The sequence below is a fragment of the Oreochromis aureus genome, linkage group 10, assembly GCF_013358895.1.
Source record: "Oreochromis aureus strain Israel breed Guangdong linkage group 10, ZZ_aureus, whole genome shotgun sequence".
In the NCBI taxonomy this organism is placed as follows: domain Eukaryota; kingdom Metazoa; phylum Chordata; class Actinopteri; order Cichliformes; family Cichlidae; genus Oreochromis; species Oreochromis aureus.
In genome coordinates, this window is record NC_052951.1 from 20,520,167 (window position 1) to 20,543,022 (window position 22,856).

A 22,856-nucleotide genomic window follows, 5' to 3' on the forward strand; every position below is an offset into this window, starting at 1 on the left:
AATCGATGCGATGTCTTTTACATGTGTTGGGAGGGAAAATGCCAAAATAAATTCATAACTTACAAACTTAGTTTTTCTTGTTTTTCTGTCGCTGTAAATGAAAAATCTTTGGGTACTGACTGTTGGTCAATCAAAGCTAATTAGATAATGGGTGTTTAACTTGAATATTAATAGCCAGACACATTAGCAGCTACGTTAACATGTCAGTGATTATATGATATAAATAAAGAGTTTAGCCTTAGATTTTAAATAGTATAGCAAACATTGCATGAACATAACAACTTAAAAACATAAGTGAAAGGCTAATTACTAATTCATAATGCTTTCCCTGAAGAGATATCTTTCATTCAAATGTCTAATAAAAAAAAGATATAAATAATAACAGATAAACTTCTGCTTACACAGAAGCTGAGCAGCCAAGCATTATCCAAACTCACAGAACTTTGTCTAAAAGTATATTTCATGTCCTGGAGTTTCCAAAGAAATGAAAACTATTATGCTAAAATGTCCACAATAAATTAAACTCACCTTAAAAATAAAAACAGAGTTTCAACCAGCTATGCCAAGGCTGCTCTGTCAGACAGAGTGAAATAAAATATCTACGATGCCATAAAACTTCTTGATTTTAAGAGGGCAAATGTTAAAATACACTGAGCAAGACCAACATTTGTATTAAGCGCGTTCATTGAAGCATCTATTGTCCAATTCTAGAGTGAAATCACTCACGTATTCGTGCCAGCGCTCCAGCCAATTTTGCAACGCAGGTCTTTGTGGTGGCAGATTGGCTGGGAGCATATGGCTAATAGCACTGCCGTGACAATAAGCCACACTGATTAATGGACGCCCTGAGCTCTTTGTGTGTGTGTGTGTGCGTGTTGTGTTGTGTTGTGTGCAAAGCCCCCGCTGCAGAATCAGCATGTGAGAACATGAGGCAACAGCCGTAACTTTGACCTCAGCGGCTGTTGAAGACAAGCGACTGTTTACACTTGCTGCAGAAGCCATACTTTCTGCACTGTTGCTCCCCCAAAGGAAGTATTTAAAACAAAATCCTGCAGGACAGAACGAGCACCTTCTACTGTACGAGAGTCATACCGTACAGGTTATGCAAACACATTTGATTCAGGTCCACAATTATCCTCCACTTGATGAACGGCAATAATTTACAATAAAATCTGCTGCCAAATAGTTTATTTATGTATTCACTGTAAATCAGAATTTCAATTGGTCCATCATGAGCCTCTCCAGCTGAACTGCCTGAGGAATATTCACCAAGCTATACGATGAAGTATTAGTGGGCCTGATTTCACAACTAAAGTCCCTGCGTGCGCATATAGATGAACCCCAATTTATATTGGTACAGTTAAAGTTTTTCAGTGACAAGGTCAAGGAAAAAGAACAACGTAATTCATGTGCTAAATCTGAATTTTTATAACTGCGCTGTGCGGGGCTCTGAATACACATGCATACTTCTTTGTGTACGGATCTATGCGTGTGTGTGTGTGTGTGTGTGTGTGTGTGTGTGTGTGTGTGTGTGTGTGTGTGTGTGTGTGTGTGAGAGTTCCTGCCTATTTTTTATAGTCAGATTGAAGAGCAAGGCCCATTTGTTAGCCATGAAACAACAGAAGGGTTCAGATTGACTAATGAGTTTCTCTGTGTCCTAATTAACCAGGCGTCAGAGACACATGCGCACACAAACTACACATGTTCCCGCGCGCACGTTTCCTATTGTATAGGATAGGTCGGCAAAACGCCCCTATAAATAGAACTTTCCTCCCAACCTACTTCCAAAGAAATTCATCTTAAGCTTATAATTAAAGCAACAACTATGATAGCCAAAACTCATCTTCCTCAACAGATAGGGCTTCAGGTGTGTGTGTGTCGGGGGGGGTTAATGAGGGTGACAAAATAAGAAATGTACATAGCGGTGATTGGTGAGAACATCACAGGCAAAGTATGCTGGAGGAGAGAGGAGAGGAGAGATGCTGAGATGTGATGCATCTGTTCTCACCTGCACATGATCTCATGTGTCAGTAGCACTCTGCACATCTCTGGGTTCTTGTCCTGGCCTTCATAAACAATCGGCTGAAAAGAAAGAGGAGAAGAAGAAAGCGGAGAGTTAAACTCGCAGGCTCCAGCGTGCTTATTTCACAGCAGACCAAAGCATCTTACTGTTTTTATTTACGGTGTGTGAGTGGCTCACAGAGATCCATTTAACTGATATGTAATACAACAACAGAGCAATCGTCAGAAGTTGGACAGACGAGACTTGTTAGTGGGATCAGTGAATTGTTTTTGTTTTTTAAACTTTCAGTTTCAAAAAAAGCTTTGAGGAAATTACTAGCTTAATACTAGATTTATATCATAACAAGGATGAAGCTGCACCTTGTAAGAATAGCGCCAAAGTGTTATTGAGATGACAGGTTAGGTCCCACTTCACCTCCATGAACGCATCCTTCATCAGTAGCACCTCTACTTCACATACACTCACACCCATTGTGTCTCACACCCCTCCTTACACACACACACACGCACACACGGAGCTGATTCACACTCATTGTTTTAGAAAATCCTCAAAATAACAACCATCATCTCATCGGCTCCGGAGAATGGTCCTCACATTTTCTGCCTCTGCTGCCGAGGCTTCACCTGCTTCTGTTACACAACACTCCCGCGCTGCTATGGAAGCAGAATAAACCGGCATAAGTCACACACCACTAAGCTACCTATCAATCAATACGCACGCCCTGTCAGTCTTTGGTCTGCAAAAGCTGGTTTGATGTGTCGTACCGAAAACTGCGGCGAGCCTGACTGAGTGACAAGATCGCTTTCCTCATGAGCAGCCAGGAAGTTTCTCTGCCCTTTAAAATCATCTCTGGCTCGTGTTTAGACTGCCTGCTGCCATCAAGTGAACAATGATGAATGAATAAAGCTGATTTTAAGACCACTTAACAAGGCCACACTGATACCGCCATACTTGGAAAATGAGACATGTATATTCACATGTTAATGCATACCTATGTTATGTCTAAGTAGCTGTAAAGCTTATGGACTGTCAGATAAACTACACATGGCCCCAAACTCAAATGCAAACCCTCTGAGAAGAATAATCAGTGCTTTTATTTCACCTGTGATTCCTTTTCATACTCCATGAAGTGAAATTAACAGGGGCACATTTTGCTGGTTGCATAAAACAGGATTCAGGGGCACAGTGGAGGGGCTCTGAACCTCCCAGTGGCTTCTTATTGGGGCCTCAAGATGAGCAAAGGGTGTAGGCTGAACCTCTCATTTGTACCAACTATGTGAAACTTAAAGGAAAGCAGTGACAGAGGCTGTACTGTCTGAGGGCCCCAGTATGGTAGCCTAAAGCATTTCATACTAATAGCTAGCTGTGTTTTCTGGAATTGGAGCTCCCATGTGTTTCAGGGCCCGAGGCCCTTGTCAGTTACAATTTTCCATGCATGTGCATATTCCATTTGAACCCCTCCTCCCCACCCCTGCTGGAAATCTATCGATATGTGAACCTGGAGACCGAAAAGCTCCTGGTGTTCCAGGATTCCAGGGATGTGCACCCACAGTCGATTCAAGCATGGTATGAAAATATGAAACAAAAATGAGCTCATAGAGGAATCTGCGCCAGGCAGGTGGAGTTCACGCTAAGCTGACATTCTCCAAGAAAAGCCAATCTGACCAAAAGCTGTCAAAGCGTGTGACGCAAGTTCAAATACGCAGAAAAGAAAATAAGCGTTTGTTCAGATTGTAAATATTTTAAATGACCTCAGACAAAGAAGAAAAAAAAAAAAACGCTCCCATTAACACACTACTGAGGTTGATCCGACACCCAAGACATCTGAAACTCTTTCTGGAATCGCTCACTCATCAACATTTGAACCGTAAAATCCCCCTGATTGCCCTTTAATGAAAGCCAAATCTAAGTGTGGGGAAACGCAGAGAAGGACAGAATTCTGAAAGAGCAAATCTGAAGAGGAAACGTGTTTTCTAAACCACAGTTGTGTCTGTGATTAGTCCTGCTCCTTGCGCCATGGGAAAAGAGTGGGCCAGGAGAAAGCAATGAGCTTGCTCCCTAACCTCGACAAGCGCGCATCACCATCATCTCCTCACTTTTTTTTTTTTTGCACTTTGCTATTTTCTCGTCTTTCTTACGCCCACACGCAAACCCACAAGTAAACCATTAAACCTTTGGCTGGGTGAATGCATTTATCTTTCTAAACAGAACAGCCGTGTCGCCCGTGACACGTACCGCCACATAACAGCCCACCTCCTTTATTTAAGGCGATCGGGTCAACAGCATAGATGAGCTACAGTCTGGGTCATGCAGCAAAAGTAAAAGTTTGTAACTGTAAAAGACATCCAGTTCTTTCCCACCTGACTGCTTGCTTCTTGCCCTGTGCCAACAATCTTTCATTTTAAACCAGTTTGGTTTTCGAGAGAGGTCTTGCGTTATGGAAGGTCAAAGAAAACATTAGTATTTACAGCAGAACTGCATGAAACTGAGGTTTAAAGTTTCTAATTGGTCTGCCCTCATGGCATCTTGAGACCTCTGGAGCTCCAAAGAGGAAAAAGTGACAATGCAAAGATACTTCACCCACCCTCTGTGACAGCCTCTTGTGTTAGTGTGTACCTTCCTCTACCGCCACGGCTCACGTTTGCCTCAGATTCTTTATTGCTGTCACTTTGCCTGCTCTGCTCCTCTCTTTCATCTGCTTTCCCCTCCTCTGTCTCCTTCCTCTCTCCACCTCAGCAGGCCTTTCACACAGCATCTTTGCTTCTCTGTTCCCCACCTTTGAAGTGGCGTGATATGTGCGGCATGTAAACAAGGATCCGTTAAGCAGGGGAACACACTTCCTCCTGCGTTAGTGTCAGGTCGACTAGCGAGCTAGTGATCCAACAGGGTCGCAGTGACAGACGCTTTATTCTCCGGGACAGAGTCGTGATCAACGAGCTCCACGCTCTGCTTCTGAAGACTAGGAGGTGCTCTCCTTCTCCGTTTAACACAATCAGTTCTGGCCCTCAGCGCACAAACACAGAACAGGTAGACTTACAGAAATAGAACAGAAACAGGCAGCAGCTTTTAAATGCCAAATGTTGGAGTAGGCTTTTCCTTTACTGGCTGTTAAATCACAGTGAGAAGGGCGGAAAAAAACAGAATAAAAGACGTTTGCCTCATTATAGTGTGTCGCACATACTCTGAATTACAGAGTCAAATATTTAAGTAAAACTAAAATTAATACTTTACACCGCTGATCAACTACTAAAACTGAGAAATTCATACTAAAAAAATGGAGACAAATCTATGTTTCTATGGTTTACTCTGAATGATCTTAGAGAAATGACCCTCTTGCTTTCTTGTTTTTATTGTCTTCTGTTTCTGGGCTTTTAAACAGTGAAACATGTGAGAGGTATGCTACTGCGGCACCAAGAGAGATTAACGAGACTAGAATAAGGCTGGATTTTCGAGCATTTGCATCATGACAAATGTAAATATTGATGATTATTTCCTTCACGGTTATAAACTCAGCAGTTCTTTATTTTGTGTGTTCCTGTCAAAAATGTGTTTGGGCATGGTGGGCTCGGGTCGTGTGTTTTCAGTTTTGGTGGATGAAGCCACATCTTGTTAACAACCAGTGAAATAAGATAGACACCAGTGCAACCTCTGGACTTCTGTGTGGCTTCTTCTTCTTTTCTTTTTTTTTTTTTTTTTTTTTTTTCCCCCGCCTGGCAAGACAACAGTGGCTGCGAACAAATGTCTGTGTGTGCGGTTAGAGAGACAGCGGCCATGACATCACTGACCAGCTAAGCCAACCTCGCGACTGTTTTGGTTTGACCACCTGTTAAAGTTCCATTCCTCCACTACTGGGAATAACACACATGCACACAGACACACAAACTCAAGCGAGCATGCTTTACGCCTTCTCCAAAGCACCTTTGCACATTTACTGTATACATACAGCACTAAACACCTGCTAGCCCTCCCATCCACACATCCACAGAGCAGCACTCACACAGTGCAAGGCAGGCACCACAGGTGCAGCACACCTGCCTCCATCCTTTTTTTTTCCCCTTTTCAAATATTGAAATTCTAAAAAGCCATTAATTTTTTCAGCATGAAAAAGTGTGCATGTATTTAATTTTTTCAAACTCTACAGGAGAAAGTCCCAACAGTGTGTGTGTGTGTGTGTGTGTGTGTGTGTGTGTGTGTGTGTAGCTGGTTGTCACCCCACCAAGCCGAACCTAAAGAGTGTTATTAGGAAACAGTGTGGTCTCTTAAGCCTGCCAGCGTGCACACACACACACACACACACACACACACACACACACACACACACACACACACACAGTATGTGGTGCAACGTGGCAGCAGTAATGTGAGACTGTCAGAGCCTGGAGTCACATTAGTAAGTATTCAGTGCATGGTGGGCTTCTTGGCTCCTCATACCTTGGCTTTCACAACACACACACACATAAACACACACATTTTGCATTCCACCAGGCAGATAACTCTCACTCGCACTTTCTTCATGAACAAAAACAATCAGTTTTCATCCTGACTTTACCTGCAGGGACCAGGAGCGCACAAACTGAAAATGCCTCCCTGTCTTCCCGCCTCTCTCCTCAAACTCTACCTGCTCCTCTCTCTGTCTCCCTCCCTCTCTCTCTCTCGCTCTCCCTCTTATAAATGTACACATAAACAAAAACACGAGCATTAACAGAAAAATTGGATCTGATCAGAATGCTTGCTACGCAGCAGACCAAATCCCAGAGGTGCCCTTATATCTTTCCACTTCCTACTGCGAGCAGCAGAATTACGCTCCTGTTCCTCAACACCCGCTCGCTGCCTCCTCACTCTAATCACAGCGAGAGGAGCACAGGCAAAAATGCCTGGAGCCATGCCGTATGTGTGTGTGTGTGTGCCCCCACCCACATACACTGTGGAAACACCCACCCACTGAATCACACACGCATAAACATTCATTTCTGTGTGTGCGAGTACACGCAGATAGAGGAGGGCGGCGGAGAACAAGAGGATCAGCGGAGCAGCTCTTTGTCAGAGAGGTAACAGGAGAGGTGACAGACCGCTCTGAGAGTGTGTTAGGGTGTGTGTTTACCTGTTTAGTCATGGAGTCTATGAGTCGAACATAAAAGTCCTGCTCTGTTCTGATGCCTGTTGGGATCCAGAGGAAGGGAGAAATATTGTAAACTTTACACATATTTTAACACACAGTGCAGCACTTTGCAGGGCATTTAAAATATCTGGAATTAGGTTAGCAAAGTGGCAGCAGCGGGAACAAGGAAACGAGATTAACGTCATTTACAGCAATAAGCTCGCAATAAATAAACAAAGGAGCGGGGCAAACCTAATTTTGACTGGCAAATTCTTTCTTCTTAAAGCTTTTATTAATGTTTCCTATTTAGGCCTGAAATATGAGTCAGTGGAGAACAGTCTGAGAGCAGACAGTCATTCTTTGGTTTAAACGCTCACACTTGCGAATTGACACACAGTGGCTCCTTTTTAACGAGGCAGAAAGGGGTCGTGAAGAAAGTGAGAGGCTTATTAAAGATCAGCCAGCAGCTGCTCATCAGTTCAGTGTGAAAATAAATGTTGTTCAGCTTCTGCGTTTCTCTCTGCTGCGATGCAAGCCTTACGCCAAGCCGGCTGTATTCATATAGCTCCCAAATCACACGAAAATCACACGTTTAACTCGGCATAGTTAACACAACACGAGACCTTGGGCGTTCAGCCCCGCGTTAAGGTGGTAAACTGATGAATGCAACATGATTCAAACACCTTGTTTTTTTGACTTATCTGATAAATTGCTTGTGCCTATTCTGACTCCCAAATATCAACACATGCAAGACGCGAATTGTAGCTATTCTTTATTACACAGGAGGCTGTTGCTGTGATGTCCCTGCTTGGGTTAGAGTGCAGCTCACACTGTCAAAAAATTATTTTAAAAAAAAAAAAAAAAAAAAACCCAGCACATCAAACTGGACAAACTAATTTAGGGACAGTGACAGAGATGAAGCCACAAAGCTGGGTCACATCCTGCAACAGCTGCCTTGAAATTTGACTAATAGAAGTCGGTCACGTTACACAATCGTGAATCTCTGCCCTGCAATTTCGTTGACATAAATTCTGGAAGCCTTGATAACTCATTGCAACATTTTATTTCACTACTTTGAGGACAGGACTCTTTTCCCCCCCTCAAGAATCAGCTGCTGCCTGTGTGAATATCATTAAGTGTCTGATAAAATAAGACATGAAGCTGATCTGGCAAAGCTGACTCTAAATATGCATGCATATATATGTGAGTGTGTGTGTGAGTGTGCCAGTCTGCTCACCGTTACTGTAAAGAAGCTGTAGCCTGTAATGAATCCCGTTATTGGTCTTCTCTCCGCTGGTCTCCTTGACACACACAACAAACACAGAGCTGTTTATGGAAAATTTAACACCATTTAAAAAAAATAGTAAGAAATTAATTTTTTTAAGTTCCTGTTTTTTACATGTAGGCTGGTGAAGCATACATCCAACTTAATGAATTCTTTACAGCGGTGCATTAAATAAAAGCTGATTTATGCTCAGAGGAGTGCAGCCCTGTAATTTCTCCGTGTGTAATCGTGGTGTTATTGTGGATTTTTAATTCCTGCGTAATTACTAGTTGTGTTCGGAGGGCCAATAAATCCAACACGGAATTCTCCCGATACATTTCATCTAATTTAAGCCAAGTCATAATTGATGAGAAGCCCGGGCTGCAGCGCCGTTGTTTATATAGAACAAGTGGTTGCGTTGAATCGAGCTGTAAATTAAAACAGTTTAAACGCCGAAAGGCATTTTTTTTAATTTATCAAATACACACGAGGATTTAAGGAGGTTTGTGCCTTACAGTATATTTATAATGTTTATAGTATTGTATTTTTAGTTTTTAATAATAATATAAATAATAACAATAATAATGCAAACAATTAAAGGACAAGTAGTTCATTAAAATGGGACGTTAAAAATTCATCCAATAATGTCAGAAACCAAATTTAATATTCGAGGCCTTCACAAAATCTCAGTGATCTTCCTTCATCTAAAAACTCTTAAGACCAACGTGTATTTCTGAACCGACCTTCTCTTTTTCGATGAAGTCCACGAAGCTCGTCCTCTCGATCTCCACCGGCTGGCCCTGCCGGTCGTACAGAGCCAGGACGAAGTGGAAGAAGTTGGACTTCCGCAGGTTGGAGGGCGGCTGCTTCTCAAAGTGAGCCCGAGCCAGACCCACTCCACTGCAGACACACAGGCGGAGGGGGGTGTTAGAAGCAGTCAGAGGATGTAAAGTTTTTATGTTGTAAAAATTAGAAAAATTCAAAAATAATATAAGAACGAGAGCAAATTAAATAATAATAAAAATGTAAGTTAACCTAAAAAAAATAAATAAAAACAAATAATAAAAACAAACCTAAAGGGCCTACAAGCACTGAAAGTAAAATCCAGCTTGTGCTCTTTTTTTTGCAGATTTTCCTCTCATTTTAAAGATAGTGATTATGAAAGCTGCCTGTTTTACTTAATTATCTCCTGAATCTGTAATCCAACTTGAAGCACAAACTTGCTGTTCGCGTAAAGGGGAGATCGTGATATATCCACGTTTACTGTGACTGGCTGTAGTTCAGTTGGAGAATTTTATTCCCTTCTAATAAAACAACGAGTAAGTTTGAAAATGGGAGGGAAAGTACAGGATTTTTTTTTCTCTAGCACAGGACTGCATTTATGTATTTGTCCTTTGATTTAATCCTTAATAAATCGCATCTGAAACGTGCGGAAAAAATAATGTCTAGACCAAGCACATGCTGCTTACAACTGTTTAGTTAATGACAGCTTGTGTGGTAGAATTATTCTGAATGAGATTATTAATTCTACAGATGATTTTATCAGCAGATGAATGGACAGATTTTTTTTCGGACTGCTGCACTTCCATTCGCACAGCCTCAATTCTTGTACAGCTGCAGGATCCCGGAGGAGAACACGCAGGCTGATTCCATCTTTCGGTAAATGAGTGATGGTGGAAGTGCTCCTCACTTAGGCACAGCTCACCTTTGGGCGGCCGTGTTGGCGTCCAGCACGCCGCCCCCCTGCATCCAGCTCCGGACGTTCATGCCTCCCAGCGGCTCCTCTTTCAGGCTGCTGCCGCTTCTCTGGATGCTCTCCTGGATTCCAAACATTAACAAACCTCCTGAGCTCGATGCAAGTCCCTCCGTTTGCCTCTCTCCTCCCGGCTTTGCACTTGTTCTCCGGCGGATCCCTTTCAGTGACTCGAGCGGAGGAACCTTGAGACGCACTCTTGCTGCTGGTGCTGCGTGCGCTTCGAAAGACCTCAATCCAGCGTGCACCCTTTATTCCACTTTCTCTTGTCCTGAGGAGGGAGTGGGTACTAAAACGGGGGGCGAATCATAATAAGTCATAAAATCCAGAATATCCACGCACTTAAAAAAAAAAAGGGTTAAAAATCGCACGCCCTGTGCGTAAAAGATGTGTGTGGGGTGGAAAAAGTCACTCCTGGTGCGCGTGGAAGCCCACAGCTTTGGGCTGTCACAGAGAAAAAAAATGAGAGATCAGCTAGTACCCGGATCAGATGTCATCATCTTCTGACACTTCTTTCTTCCTCTTTTTTTTTTTTGCTCTCGCTTTCTCGTCTCTGCCTCAGCTCAGTGGTCCGGGACGCGCTGGCGTCGGTGATGTCCAGAGCTGCGCTGCTTCCCGCGGAAGACTCCCGAGCTTTTGCCACTCCGCTCACTCTCTCTCTCTCGCTCTCCCTCTCTCTCAGAGGAAACTGCTTTGTGACTCTTCCCAAAGGACCCTATCTGAACCAAACACGGCTTCTCCCGCCCCGAGAGAGAGAGAGAGAGCTGGGATGGGATGGATCGAGGGGAGGGGACAGCACGGGAAGAGAGGAGAGGAGACGCCCCCAAACAAAGAAGAGAGGTCTGCCCAGCGTGCAGCGGCCACGGAACTCCTTCTCCCGCTGTCCTCCTCCGAGCCGCTTTCTCCTCGTTTTTTGGGGGGGAGGATTTCTAATAAACGTTTAGAAGGTTTTCTGTAAATGTGGAGATGAAGTCGTGCGCGAATCCGTGCTGAAAGTTCAGAGAGAGAAGCTGAAAAGGAGGGGGGGAAAGCCCAACGGCACTTCAGCATTGTAGACATCACAGGGCAATCTAATGATCTCAGACATTTAACCAGCGTGGACAGTTTCGTTCTAGTCTATCTAAGAACAGAACAAACGACCCACGGTTAAAGCGCCAAAACACGATGCGAATCTTTCTGTCTTCATGACTTAAACCTTAGTCGCAGATTTAGTTTTTGTTTAAAATCATAGTAATTAAATAATGTAGCGAACCCACACCCCCAAGAAGAAAAGAAGAAGAAAAATAAGGTATATGTTCGACCATAGTCCCGAGTCCACATCCTATTAGTCTATTTCTTGAGGCAGACCCGCAGCCTCTACATTTAGATCAAAGTTTTATTTACACCAGCTGGTTAGGCTCAATTATAAAAGCCACATTTCCTCGTCACAACATATCCCTGTTCCCCCCATTGTCTTCCTCGGGCCTGCTTATTGCAGCCTAGCGCCGCAAGACACACAAACAAAAGTGACAATAACAATAATTAGCTCAAAATAACAATGAACATAATTGAGGATAATTGCTACCAGATTTCCCCGCTTTGTCTCTCCCTCTAGCACCATCTGTTATTTGAAACAATTTATCACGCCGCCGAGGGGGGATTTAAACTAAATACAAATATTAATAGATAATTCGGTGGACTATTTTTTAATAGAATAAACTGCGGCGTATTGATCTGTTTAGGTGCAAAAGGTCAACAACTTTAGCGGTGTTCGGCTGGCTGTGAAAATGATTGGCAGGGCGCACTGGCGCCGTTCCAGCCTTTTATTCCCAAAGGTTTTTGAAAAACGCTCTTGACCTTGATTATGGAGAATAAGAGTCTTTTATGCTTCAGTTTTACTGCTTATAGAGGAAGAAGGAGACGATGGCGGATGAACCCGTGTGGGATATAAAGAATTTCATAGCTGAGGAGAAAATAATAATAATAATATAATGGAATGAATTAAAAATGGAGAAGTGTGAGAGGTGTGTGGATCGATCGGGAAGAAATCTAACACGTGTAGCAGGATCAGATTATCCAAAAATATTAACGAACATATTTATCACCGGGTGTCAGCTCATGTAGGCCCACGGCTAAACTGTGGAGGAAATAAACGCTTGTGAATGTAACCAAACAGTGTCGGTTAGCCACTTTTTCAATTTTCAAAATATCAGACATGATTGGTGAGCTGTCAGGAAGAAATATCGATTTTAAAAAAGACTCTTTAAATTTCAGGTCATTAAAGTCAGGTTTGGTATATTTGCTCTCGCGGGACTATAAAGGAAATACGGTATCAAAAGGCCACGGTAAGGTGTAATTGGGCATCACAGGTGGGGCTTTTATTAAGGAAGTGTTAAAGTATTTAAGATTTGAGAGGCAAAATTCGGTTTTTAATAAAACACATTCAGAAATAGACATTTTTGAGTTAATGCGGGAATGTTCAGGAGCACTGCGGGAGATCTTTGAAGAACTGAATCAACAAGTCAGATTAAAGAAAAACGCTCAGATAAAACACTGGTATTAACTTAGTGCGCGCAGTGATTCCCAACAGTGCGGGGACACAAGTAGTCCAAGGAATGTGTGTGTGTGCATCCAGCGGCGCTGTGGCCTTGGATTAGAGCCCAGATAATCTAAAAACTAACACAACTGCGCCATCATGTGTCCACATCGTGCAATTGCAGAAATAACCCAAAAGTTGTAACGTCAAAATTAAACGGATATGTAGTGCAACCTGTGATTATGTGATTATGGTGCAAAATCTCCTTAAGCCGACATCACAATGACTAAATTCTTTGAGCCGTCAGTTTGTTTCACTTTAACAGTCTATTCTTTTTACTCTATTCAGTCCGTTAAAGTAGAAATACTCAGTGTCCTGTGTAAGAACGCTAATGCACAAAGTACAATTAAATGTTAACATTATTTTACTAGCAAGAATGACCCTGCCTTCACAAAAGTACAAAACTGCTTTACATACACTCACCAGCCATTTTATTAGGTACACCTGTCTTGCGACAGATTGGTGACGTGTTCAGGCTTTATGCCGCCTCTCGTCCTACGCTCAAAAAAACATCCCGGCGGCCGCCTTTGTCAGCCCTCAGCCTCCTACTAGATGCACGTGTGGTACAAATGTGAAAATCCTAGGTGACTTCCTTCTTGAGTTATCGCATCATAAACTTGGGTGTCCACACCCGTGACCATACCCTACCAGGCTTTCGTGGCTGAGGGGTAAAATGATTCTTGAACATGAAGGAGTCATTTTGAGTAAGACTTTGGTGACCGTGTGTGAATTGTAGCCTCAGCTTCCAGTTCTTAGCTGACAGCAGTGGCACCCAGTGTGGTCTTCTGCTTCAAGGTTTGATGTGCGGTTTGTTCAGAGATGCTCTTCTGCATTACTTGGTTGTAATAACACTGTTTAAAAAAAAAAAAAAAAAAAAAAAAATGTAGACTTTATGGTAAATTACTGGCAGCTGTGGTTGCCAGAATTTCAACCTGAAAAATCAATTGTAAATGTAGAACACAAAACGGTATACTATTCTGGTAACCATGAATATTTATTTTTTTTACAGTAAATAACAATGAATTTAAAAATAAATTGTAAAATTGTTTATGGGTAATTCATATAAAAACAACATACACTCCATTAACCTGATTACAGTCTTACATTGTTAAATACAGTGAAATTGTATAAAATAAGTATTAAAAAGTTCAATATTACAGTAAATTACTGGCAGCCATTGTTTGCCTGAATTTCACTGTGGAAAATATAGTGATAATGCAGAATACATAATGGTATACTTTGTTGATAAATGTAAAATTCACAGTGAACTGTTGTTGCTGTTTTTGTACAATAATTACATTGAAACAAAAAATTAATATAATGTAAACCTGTTGTCAAAATACATTTTTAATAAGCTTGATTACAGTCTCCTATTGAAAAAGTACAGAAGAGCTGTATAATACAATATTTTTTTTTTTTTTATTCAAAAGTTCATATTTACATTCAATTACTGGCAGCTGTTGTAGCCAGAATGTCCCTGAAAAAATTAAGGTCCTACAAATGAGGTAATAAACATAATACGGCTGATTGGCATAAAATTTACATTCAGTGACTTGTTGTTATAATTTGCTAGAAACATTAATAAAAACCAATAGAAACAATGATTAAACCATTAATATTAAATAATCAAATTAATGACTAATAACGCACTAACATGATTAATATTAAACTTAATACAACCAAAAACAAAAATGTACATAATAAACAGTCAAATCAAATTTAAAACACTTGATACTTGTAGTGGTTGACAAAGTTTCTTTTTAACCAGACTTGACAGTAGAGGGCTTTCAAGTCTCTGATGGTATCGGAGGAACTAGAACAGGTTTTGGATCCAATGTGTTTGAGGACTTGCATGTTGTTCTTCAGATGCTTGGTGTAGATTAGCCTTCTTTTCTTTTAGCCTGAAAGCAAATAGAAAGCACAATAAAGCAACCCGGCCATTTCAAAAACAAATAGACATGTATACATTATCAAGCAAATATACAATCTCACATTTAATAGAGCTGACACAATTAATTGTATGATTATACGATAGTGATGCATTGCAATGTGGACATAAAGGGTTCTTAATTAATTCAGAAGAAACTAATGGACTGTTAAATTCAGTCCCGATCAAAATTTTAAGACCACTTGAAAAATGGCAAAAAAATCATATTTTGCAGGGTTGGATCTTAACAAGTTTCCAAGTAGAGCTTCAACATGCAACAAGAAGAAATGGGAGTGAGACAAACAGTGTTGGGACTAACGCGTTATTAAGTAACGCGTTACAGTAACTACGTTATTATTGTGGTAACGAGCACGGTAACTAGTTATTATGCCAAAACCAGGAACGCGTTACTATCGTTACTGGGATTTAGATAGGCTCGTTACTCGTTACTGCGTGTGGTGGATATCGCGGAGCTTCCACAGATTCAATAACATTAGCAAGTGGTGGAGGCCAGCAGGTGGATGAAGGAAAAGGGAGGCAAGAGGAGAGACCCGAAGCGGCCGCCGGTCCGCGTGTCAGGTGAACTGAACTTCAGGTAAGAAGTTATGACCTGCAGTCTATCAGTCAGATATAAACCAAGTTTAGGTGGAGTTTATTTTCGGTATGCTGACATTTTCGTATCTGCGTGCTAGCTAGCATGACGGAGTTTCTATACAGCTGGGTGGGTGCTATGTTACTGATGTTGAACTTTATTTTCTTCATACGGTTAATTATTAGAGTTGCCAACCGTCCCCTAAAAACAGAATCGTCTGGTATTCAGAGAAAATATTACGCGTTTCAGTACTGAGGTGAAAAAAGGAACACAGTTTGTCCCGGACTTCAGCTACAATGAAAAAGACACAAAGCTGAAGCTGCACAGCTGCCTCTTCTTCTCTCATTCTCTCCTCTCCGTTTCTACTTCAATCACGAAACTGATCAATGATCAGCTGATCGGCTTTTCTCTCTGTTTATTTATCGCCCACTTTGCGCCAGAAAGAGGAAACCAGCGGATGTCGCGTTAAACAACAGCAGCACATTTAAGCTTGATCAGCTGTTGTTAGAATTTATTTAATATTAATTTCTAGTATCAGCTGATGTTTGCTGGAGCCACAGCTGTAAAGCTGCTGGTCATGATATCGGTTTGGTTATCTGGTGAGAGGAAACATGCAGATGAAACCAGGAGATGTCCTTACTGAATCATCAGAGCTGAACAGGTGATGGAGAAATAGGTTTACCTTTTAGGTGACATGAATGAGTTGAAGGAAGTTATGAACTGTTTCTGAGAGACAAATAACACCAGGATCCTTTTCTAAGTAGCTGACAGCTGGTAACTGTGCAGGGGCGGGTCTAGCAAAGTGTTGCCAGGGGCCAGGTAGGGCATTAACAGGAAAGGGGGCACAAGGAAATACTTTTCTTTATTATTCTCATTTAAAATGTCTCGCTTTTAAAAAAATAATTATCTGAGTCTTACAACAAACGATTGATAGATTGATACATATATACCATCAGAACAGTGTACATCACTGTCACAACAGTGTTTGTTTTCATTCAAAGGCTTTATGATTTTTCCTATAATGGCGGGCGGTCTCTAGTCAAAATGCCCGGACGATTGTTTTGTCCCAGTCCAGCCCTGGATGCAGCTCATCTGCAGTCTGGTGTTACCTACATCTTCCTATTCAGAAGGCAGAATTTCCAAGTTCTGAGTACAATCAAAAGCACCACGACTGCAGTTTTTGTGTTGGATGTAAAAGCAGGCTAGAATCATGGCGGCGGTCAACGACGGTCCAGGCATGGGATTTCTCTTGTGAAATGTGCGCATTATTTTTTCCTTTCTATTGGTAGGTGGCACAGTGCACTTGTGGCAAGTAAGCAAGCTAGAAGACTGGCAGTCTGGCTGGGTATCCAGTTACGGAAGGAACACATTAACAAGAGAATTCTGAGTAAAACCAAAGTTACTTTCCCTAGTAACTAGTTACTCTGAAAGTAACGAGTAACTTGAAGTAACTGAGTTACTTTTTTAGAGAAGTAACTAGTAATGTAACTAAGTTACTAATTTAAAGTAACTTACCCAACACTGGAGACAAAACATTTTTTCAGCATGCAGTTTATTGAAAACAACACTTAAACTGAAACAGGCTGTTTTACAGCTGATCAAAAGTTTAGGAACACATGCCTTTAAAGGCAAATCTGTGCAAAAATGTAGATTCATTGTCATTTTCTGTCAAGTAGTCACACTGTCATGATGTTCTGATGGCAAAGGCCAAAAAACGTTTTGAACGTGGTTGGGTTGTTGAACTGCATAAGCAGGGTCTGTCGCAGAACGCCATCGCTGCTGAGGTGGGACGCAGTATGACAGTCATTTCTTAAATGATCCTGAGGGTTATCCCAAAAGATTTCACCAGCACTGAGCCGGAGGATCCAGTTGGCTGTCCGTCAAGACACTGGACGATCCTCGACCCAAATTAAGGCCGTTACTGGTGTGACTGCAGCCCCATAACCATCAGATGGCATCTGAGACTAAAGGGCTTCAAAAAACGTCTTCAAAGGCCTCGTCTCCTTGAACGCCACAGAACTGACTATTTGGACTTTGCAAGAGAGTGCCAAACATGGGACACTGAAAGGTGGAAGAAAGTTTTATTCTCTCATGAGAAAAAATGTAACCTTGATGGTCCTGATGGTTTCCAACGTTACTGCCATGACAAGCAGATCCCACCTGAGATGTTTTCTACGCGCCACAGTGGAGGGGGCGCCATGATGGTCAGGGGTGCGTTTTCCTTTAGTGGAACAATGGAGCTTCAGGAGGTGCAGGGGCGTCAAATGGCCGCTTGCTGTGTCCAGATGTTGCAGAGAGCATCCCACATGACTGAGGTTCCTCGTCTGTGTGGTAACGACTGGGTTTTTCAACAGGGCAATGCTACAGTACACAATGACTGCAGGACAAGGGACTTCTTCCAGAAGAATAACATCACTCTTTTGGAACATCCTACATGTTCCTCTGATCTAAATCCAATTGAGAAACAAAAATGGACAACAGTTCCAGACAGTAGATGCCCTTCATGCAGCAGTGTTCATCACTTGGAGAAATGTTCCCACTCACCTCGTGGAAATGGTTGCATCAAGCACACGGCAACTAATTTTTGAAGTGATCAACATTAACGGTGGTGCTACTCATTACTGAGCTCATGTTTGGGACTCTGATTTCTGTTTTGGGGGGGTGTACAGGGTTTTTTTTGGAGGTGTGGTCCTAAACTTGTGATCAGCTGTAAAACAGCCTGTTTCAGTTCAAGTGTTGTTTTCAATAATTTGCATGCTGAAAAAATGTTTTGTCTCACTCCTATTTCTTCTTGTTGCATGTTGAAGCTATATTTGGAACCTCGTTAAGACCCAAACATGCAAAATATGATTTTTTGCCATTTTTTAAGTGGTCTTAAACTTCTGATCGGGACTGTACAAGCTAAAAATAACAGCAGTATGTTTTCTTCAGCCACATACATCACAGTGGACCAACAAGTGCAGTCTGTGTTCAGACAAGTTTTGAGCAAAAGAAAAAAGTAGCTTATATGTGACATCCTTTATTTGTTGACGAAAACAAACAAACTGAAATGAAGTTATCGTGATGCATTGGGATATCGAATTGTATCGTTGACATGATAATTGGAATTGAATTGAAATGTGAGTAGGGATGGGTACCAAAACTCGATACCTTTTTAGTACCGACCAAAACCATTCGGTAGGTATTGATACTGAAAAAAAGAATATTTTTCTGTACTTTTCCAATAAAATCTCTGTTAATGAGCCACACAGCTCTCTTCCTTCTGCTGCTGCGCATCACACGCCAGCAGTGGCTTCGCGCATGCGCAATTCTTTTGCAGTCTGGATGCAGTGGGGTAAAAATCATCTGTTCCATCTTCCACTCTGTCACCAATAATAAGAGACAGCCTTAAAAAGTTCTAGTTTTGTATTACCTGTCCTGAGAGTTTGTTTGAGGACTGACCTCACACCGCTTTGAAGAGGTATCAGAGTCAGAGTATTTAAACTCTTTAATGCTCCGATTCAGAACGGTGTAGGTGAACCTTTGTTTTTTCACAAAATATTTAAGAAAGAGTACAACATCATATGACAAAATGCCCTAAAAAATGTTGTGTCCTAAACAAGGTGGCAAACCTGGCTGACAGATATGAAAATATTTTAAACAGTTGAAAACTGACTCAAACTTACTCCTTCTATATCTGGTGTACCTTCAGTCTTGAGGTGTTCAACAGCAGAGTTGTACGTCTCCTATGGTGTGTTCTGCTCCACGCTGATTTGGATCACAACCCTGAAAAACAGATTGTGTCATTAAACAGTACCTACAGAAATGATGTGTACGACTAAAGCTTTCACAGAAGCCACCAATGCAATGTGAGCCCAAATGATCTCCACCAATGCAAAACAAGGTTCCTTTGACTGTAGTTTTATCTATTTATTTGCTGAACCTAAAGGATTAACAACTTTGAAGGTGTCTTGGTATAGCAGTAGTTTAAGACATGATGGACCTTGGTTTACCACGGTCCAAAAAAAAAAACAAAAAAACTTTTAAATATCTTACCACCACTAATGTCACACAGTACATCTGATGAAGACTCAGGTGACTGCTCACCTGTTACACATTTCTGCCACAAATCAGAGTCTAACAAAGCTCCACATAGTTGAACATTTGTTTGAACAGCTGTGCTCTGGAGTATGTTGTCCTCACTGGCCCTGTATGACATGCAGAAAATAGATTGGATGCCTTGACCGCCTCAAAAAACTTGGCAATACCCTCATCAGATAAGGTTGTTTCAGTTTTTAGAAGTGTAGTGAGCTTATTCAGAGTATATGACTGACTCAACTCATGTATTTTTTTTAATTTCCTCTACAATGGTCTGGATGGTAGAAGCAGGTAGCAATAAAGTACATAACCACTCAGTGTCTTCACTGACTTGCCACAGAAATCAAAATGTAGTATTGTCTTTACCTGCTCCTGATAAATTAAACAGGCGCTTGTTTCAGAGTAAAGCTAGCTAAAATCTTCAACCTGCTGCATTAGCATGAATTTTCCAGAAAACTAAATAGGACTGAAGGCAAAGCCTGTGACAGAGGAACGCTTTCAACGCGACAAGAAAGCTGGCCAAGCGAACTATGGTGAAAGTTGATATAGTTAAATGTATTTCACATCTAATGATATACTTAAATTGAAATAATGGGTTGACAACAAATACTTCCTGATGATTATAACCCCAACACGTTCACTTTTTTTCTTTCATTTACAACTACGTTTAATTCCAATCCTTAACGCAGCCCTTTTTCACAACATTTTTTTTTATTTACTTGCTGTTAGGCTTTTAATATGAAACTCATATGGGCTTGTTCTTTGTGGCTTTAACCACTACATTTCTATTTGGGGTTTTTTCACCTCGCCAATCCATATTGATGATGATGAATATTCACAAAGGTACTCATAACATCAGCCCATCTTCTGAAGGTATTCCTTGGCAAAGGCTGTAAGTCTGCAGCCAGGAGTTAATTTTTGCTCTTCTTCCCAACACACAGCACTGGTTTGTAGCCAAGGGCATGGGGTTTTTCAAGCTGCAATAAACTGTGATATTTATTTGGTCGATATTATAATATTGACCAGCAATACTGATGACAGCATCCAAGTTAGGGTGATCTTTCCCTACTGGTGAGTTTAGCTTTTTGTACTTGTGTTCGTTTTCTTTTCTTAAAGGAAGTACAGGAGAACAACTACCTTTTAAAAGATTTCATTCGCTTTAGCAGTTGAAATTACAAGTTACAGCGCACTGGACCTGGATGTGAACCAGTGGTCCAATAGTCTTCACAACAAGGATGCCCCAATAAGTGGGCTATACCGGCTGGCAGATCAATCAATCAATCTTTATTTATAAAGCACTTTTCATACAAAAAAAAAAAAAAAAAAAAAGTAGCACAAAAAGTGCTTTACATGGTTAAAAGCAGCCCACCCCACCCCGCCTCCAACTCACTTCCCATACTCTCATTAACATAAACGATCATGAATACACACATTTATCCAGACTTGACTTTTGGGTATACAGTGTCAATTATTTTATCCTATTGGACAGTTGTGTGAAATGCAGACATCCTTAAAGAATAGTTCCAGATATATGTGTTTCCACACGAATGGGATAAACAGTCAGAAAACATATTGCATCCAGCCGTGATGGTTACTGGGACAGAGAGGTTGAAACAGACTAAACTAATTAAAAGAAACATACCACACACACACACACGAGTGTAAACACGGTGAAAGAGCAAAGTCCGAGAAATCAAGCACCACGGCTAGCTCCGCCAGCCTGCTGCCAGTGTGAAATGACACATTTGTGGGCGATTCCCATGGCGGCGGCATGAAAAGAAGAAAAGGAGAAAGGATGGATGAGTCGGTGTTGTGCTAAAAAATGATGGTCTGCCAAAAACGGATCGGTCGTATTTAAACTGCCTTAACAACTTGTTGGTCTACAATATGTGAAAAGATCTATCAAATGTAACCTTCATGAATGAAATCAAGTCATCTTGAGCCAGAAACAAAATTGCTATAACAAGGTATAAGCGGCAATGAGTTTTTGTTAGTGACTTTTATATATGCTTTATTTATGCAGTTGAAAAAATGTGGTTGCCATTAAAAATATGTTTTTTTAAGAGTAGTGTGGCCAAGAGGACAGAAGATGTTTCAAGAAATGTAAGAATAGTTGTGTAAAGATATTTTAAGTGGCCCAAGAGGATAAGGCCTTTGTAAACCCTGTTGCGGGAAGTCTATCTAGCAAGATATGTAAAGATATTGGACATAAAAAACAGAGGGAAACATAGGAAGTGAGTTTTTGTGAGGCAATGACTTGTTGGCACAAGAAGAGTGGTCCTTGGTAGCCATGACAACAAGGAGGTCCCATAAATGGGGCTGGGCTGTTTGTTGCTGGCAGGAAAAAGAAAAAACAGACACACAAAAAAAAAGTCAGGGGAGGCCCAGGCTGAACAAGGTTCATCCCTCGGAATTTTCATTCCAAGATCACCTGCCTGGACCTCCCCCTAGCAGATGAACATAGAGAGCCAGGTGAGCCGAGGGCTCGAACCCGGGCCTCTATGTTCCTAACCTGCTAGCCCGCCACATGTCGCCACATGACGGGCGAACAGAATGGGGAAAATTCTTAGATTTAAAGTGCACATCCTGCACATTGTGCAAGCAGCCTTCCCAAATAAGCTGGAGACCAGCATTTTTTTACTCAAATACTCAACAAATTTCACACACTCATACCTGCTTTTTGCCTGCACACCCCTTTCTCTACTTATTTATCAACAACCACTCCTTTTTCAGCTCTGCTACCTTGCCTTTATTACATCCTCTTAGCTAGCACCAATGACTGGAGAAAACACTTACCCACTGCTTTTCTCATCATTTCTTTAGTCACGGTAAATTCATTCGCCTGGACCAATTAGCTAAACCAACTTTACAAAACAAGTTTCCCCGAAGAGCCCAGTTCTCATCTTAGCTGCCTACATTTCAGGACCTAGCTAACCCACACAAACACATTTAACTTACCGAAAAAAAAGCAACGGGGCTTCAGTCCGTCTGTGGGGTAGTCCAGTTTACTCAAGAACACCTCAGGCTGTCACTTTGAAACAGTCGGTCGTGGTTTTGTAACGTAAACGCTGGACCTCCTCTCACCTTCCCGCTCCATCTGCCCTTCCCGAACAGAGATAAGCAAGTTTCTCCGTGACTGCAGCTGCCAGTCAAAGCTGTCATGATGACGTTTCACCCCAATTTAACAGCTTTGTGTTACTAATTAGATTCGAACTTATAAGAAAGGAGACCCAATGAACATAAATCAGCCTGGTGAGAACTACTGATAATGAAAGAAAGCATCTTTGGAAAAAAAATGATCTGAGGAGAATTTTTTTGGGTAACTTCAGTCTGACCCCAGTCCCATCCGCTAACATAGAGGAGGGGTTGTTTATGACCTATACTGCAGCCAGACACCAGGCGGCGATAGAGACGTTTTGGCTTCATTTTTGGGGAGCATGTTTCCTACAGTATTGCTGCCCTCTGCTGTTGCAGTACCTCACAGTCAGACCCAACGGCTGTCACCTGATGCATTGTCTCCAAAATGTACATATAAATGAGACTTTTG

At 41.6% G+C, this 22,856-nt stretch overlaps 1 protein-coding gene and 1 long non-coding RNA gene across 3 annotated transcripts in view; both read right to left on the reverse strand.

Moving 5' to 3' along the window:
• LOC116319723 (transcription factor COE1-A) overlaps positions 1-10,218 on the reverse strand; it is an 88,903-nt gene extending 78,685 nt beyond the window's left edge. For both annotated transcript variants that reach the window (XM_031739138.2, XM_031739137.2), the window contains exons 1-5: positions 10,091-10,218; positions 9,129-9,285; positions 8,359-8,422; positions 7,125-7,180; positions 2,009-2,082 (exon numbers count right to left, since the gene is read on the reverse strand). In XM_031739138.2, coding sequence (XP_031594998.1) covers positions 2,009-2,082; positions 7,125-7,180; positions 8,359-8,422; positions 9,129-9,285; positions 10,091-10,218 — 479 coding nt within the window. The remainder of the gene's footprint in view (positions 1-2,008; positions 2,083-7,124; positions 7,181-8,358; positions 8,423-9,128; positions 9,286-10,090) is intronic.
• A 3,686-nt stretch (positions 10,219-13,904) lies between these two features.
• LOC120442332 lies at positions 13,905-22,477 on the reverse strand. The gene is made up of 3 exons (XR_005614671.1): positions 22,268-22,477; positions 18,898-18,997; positions 13,905-14,614 (listed from the first exon to the last, which is right to left on the reverse strand). It is a non-coding gene; the product is annotated as an uncharacterized LOC120442332 (long non-coding RNA).
• Positions 22,478-22,856: the final 379 nt, after the last annotated feature.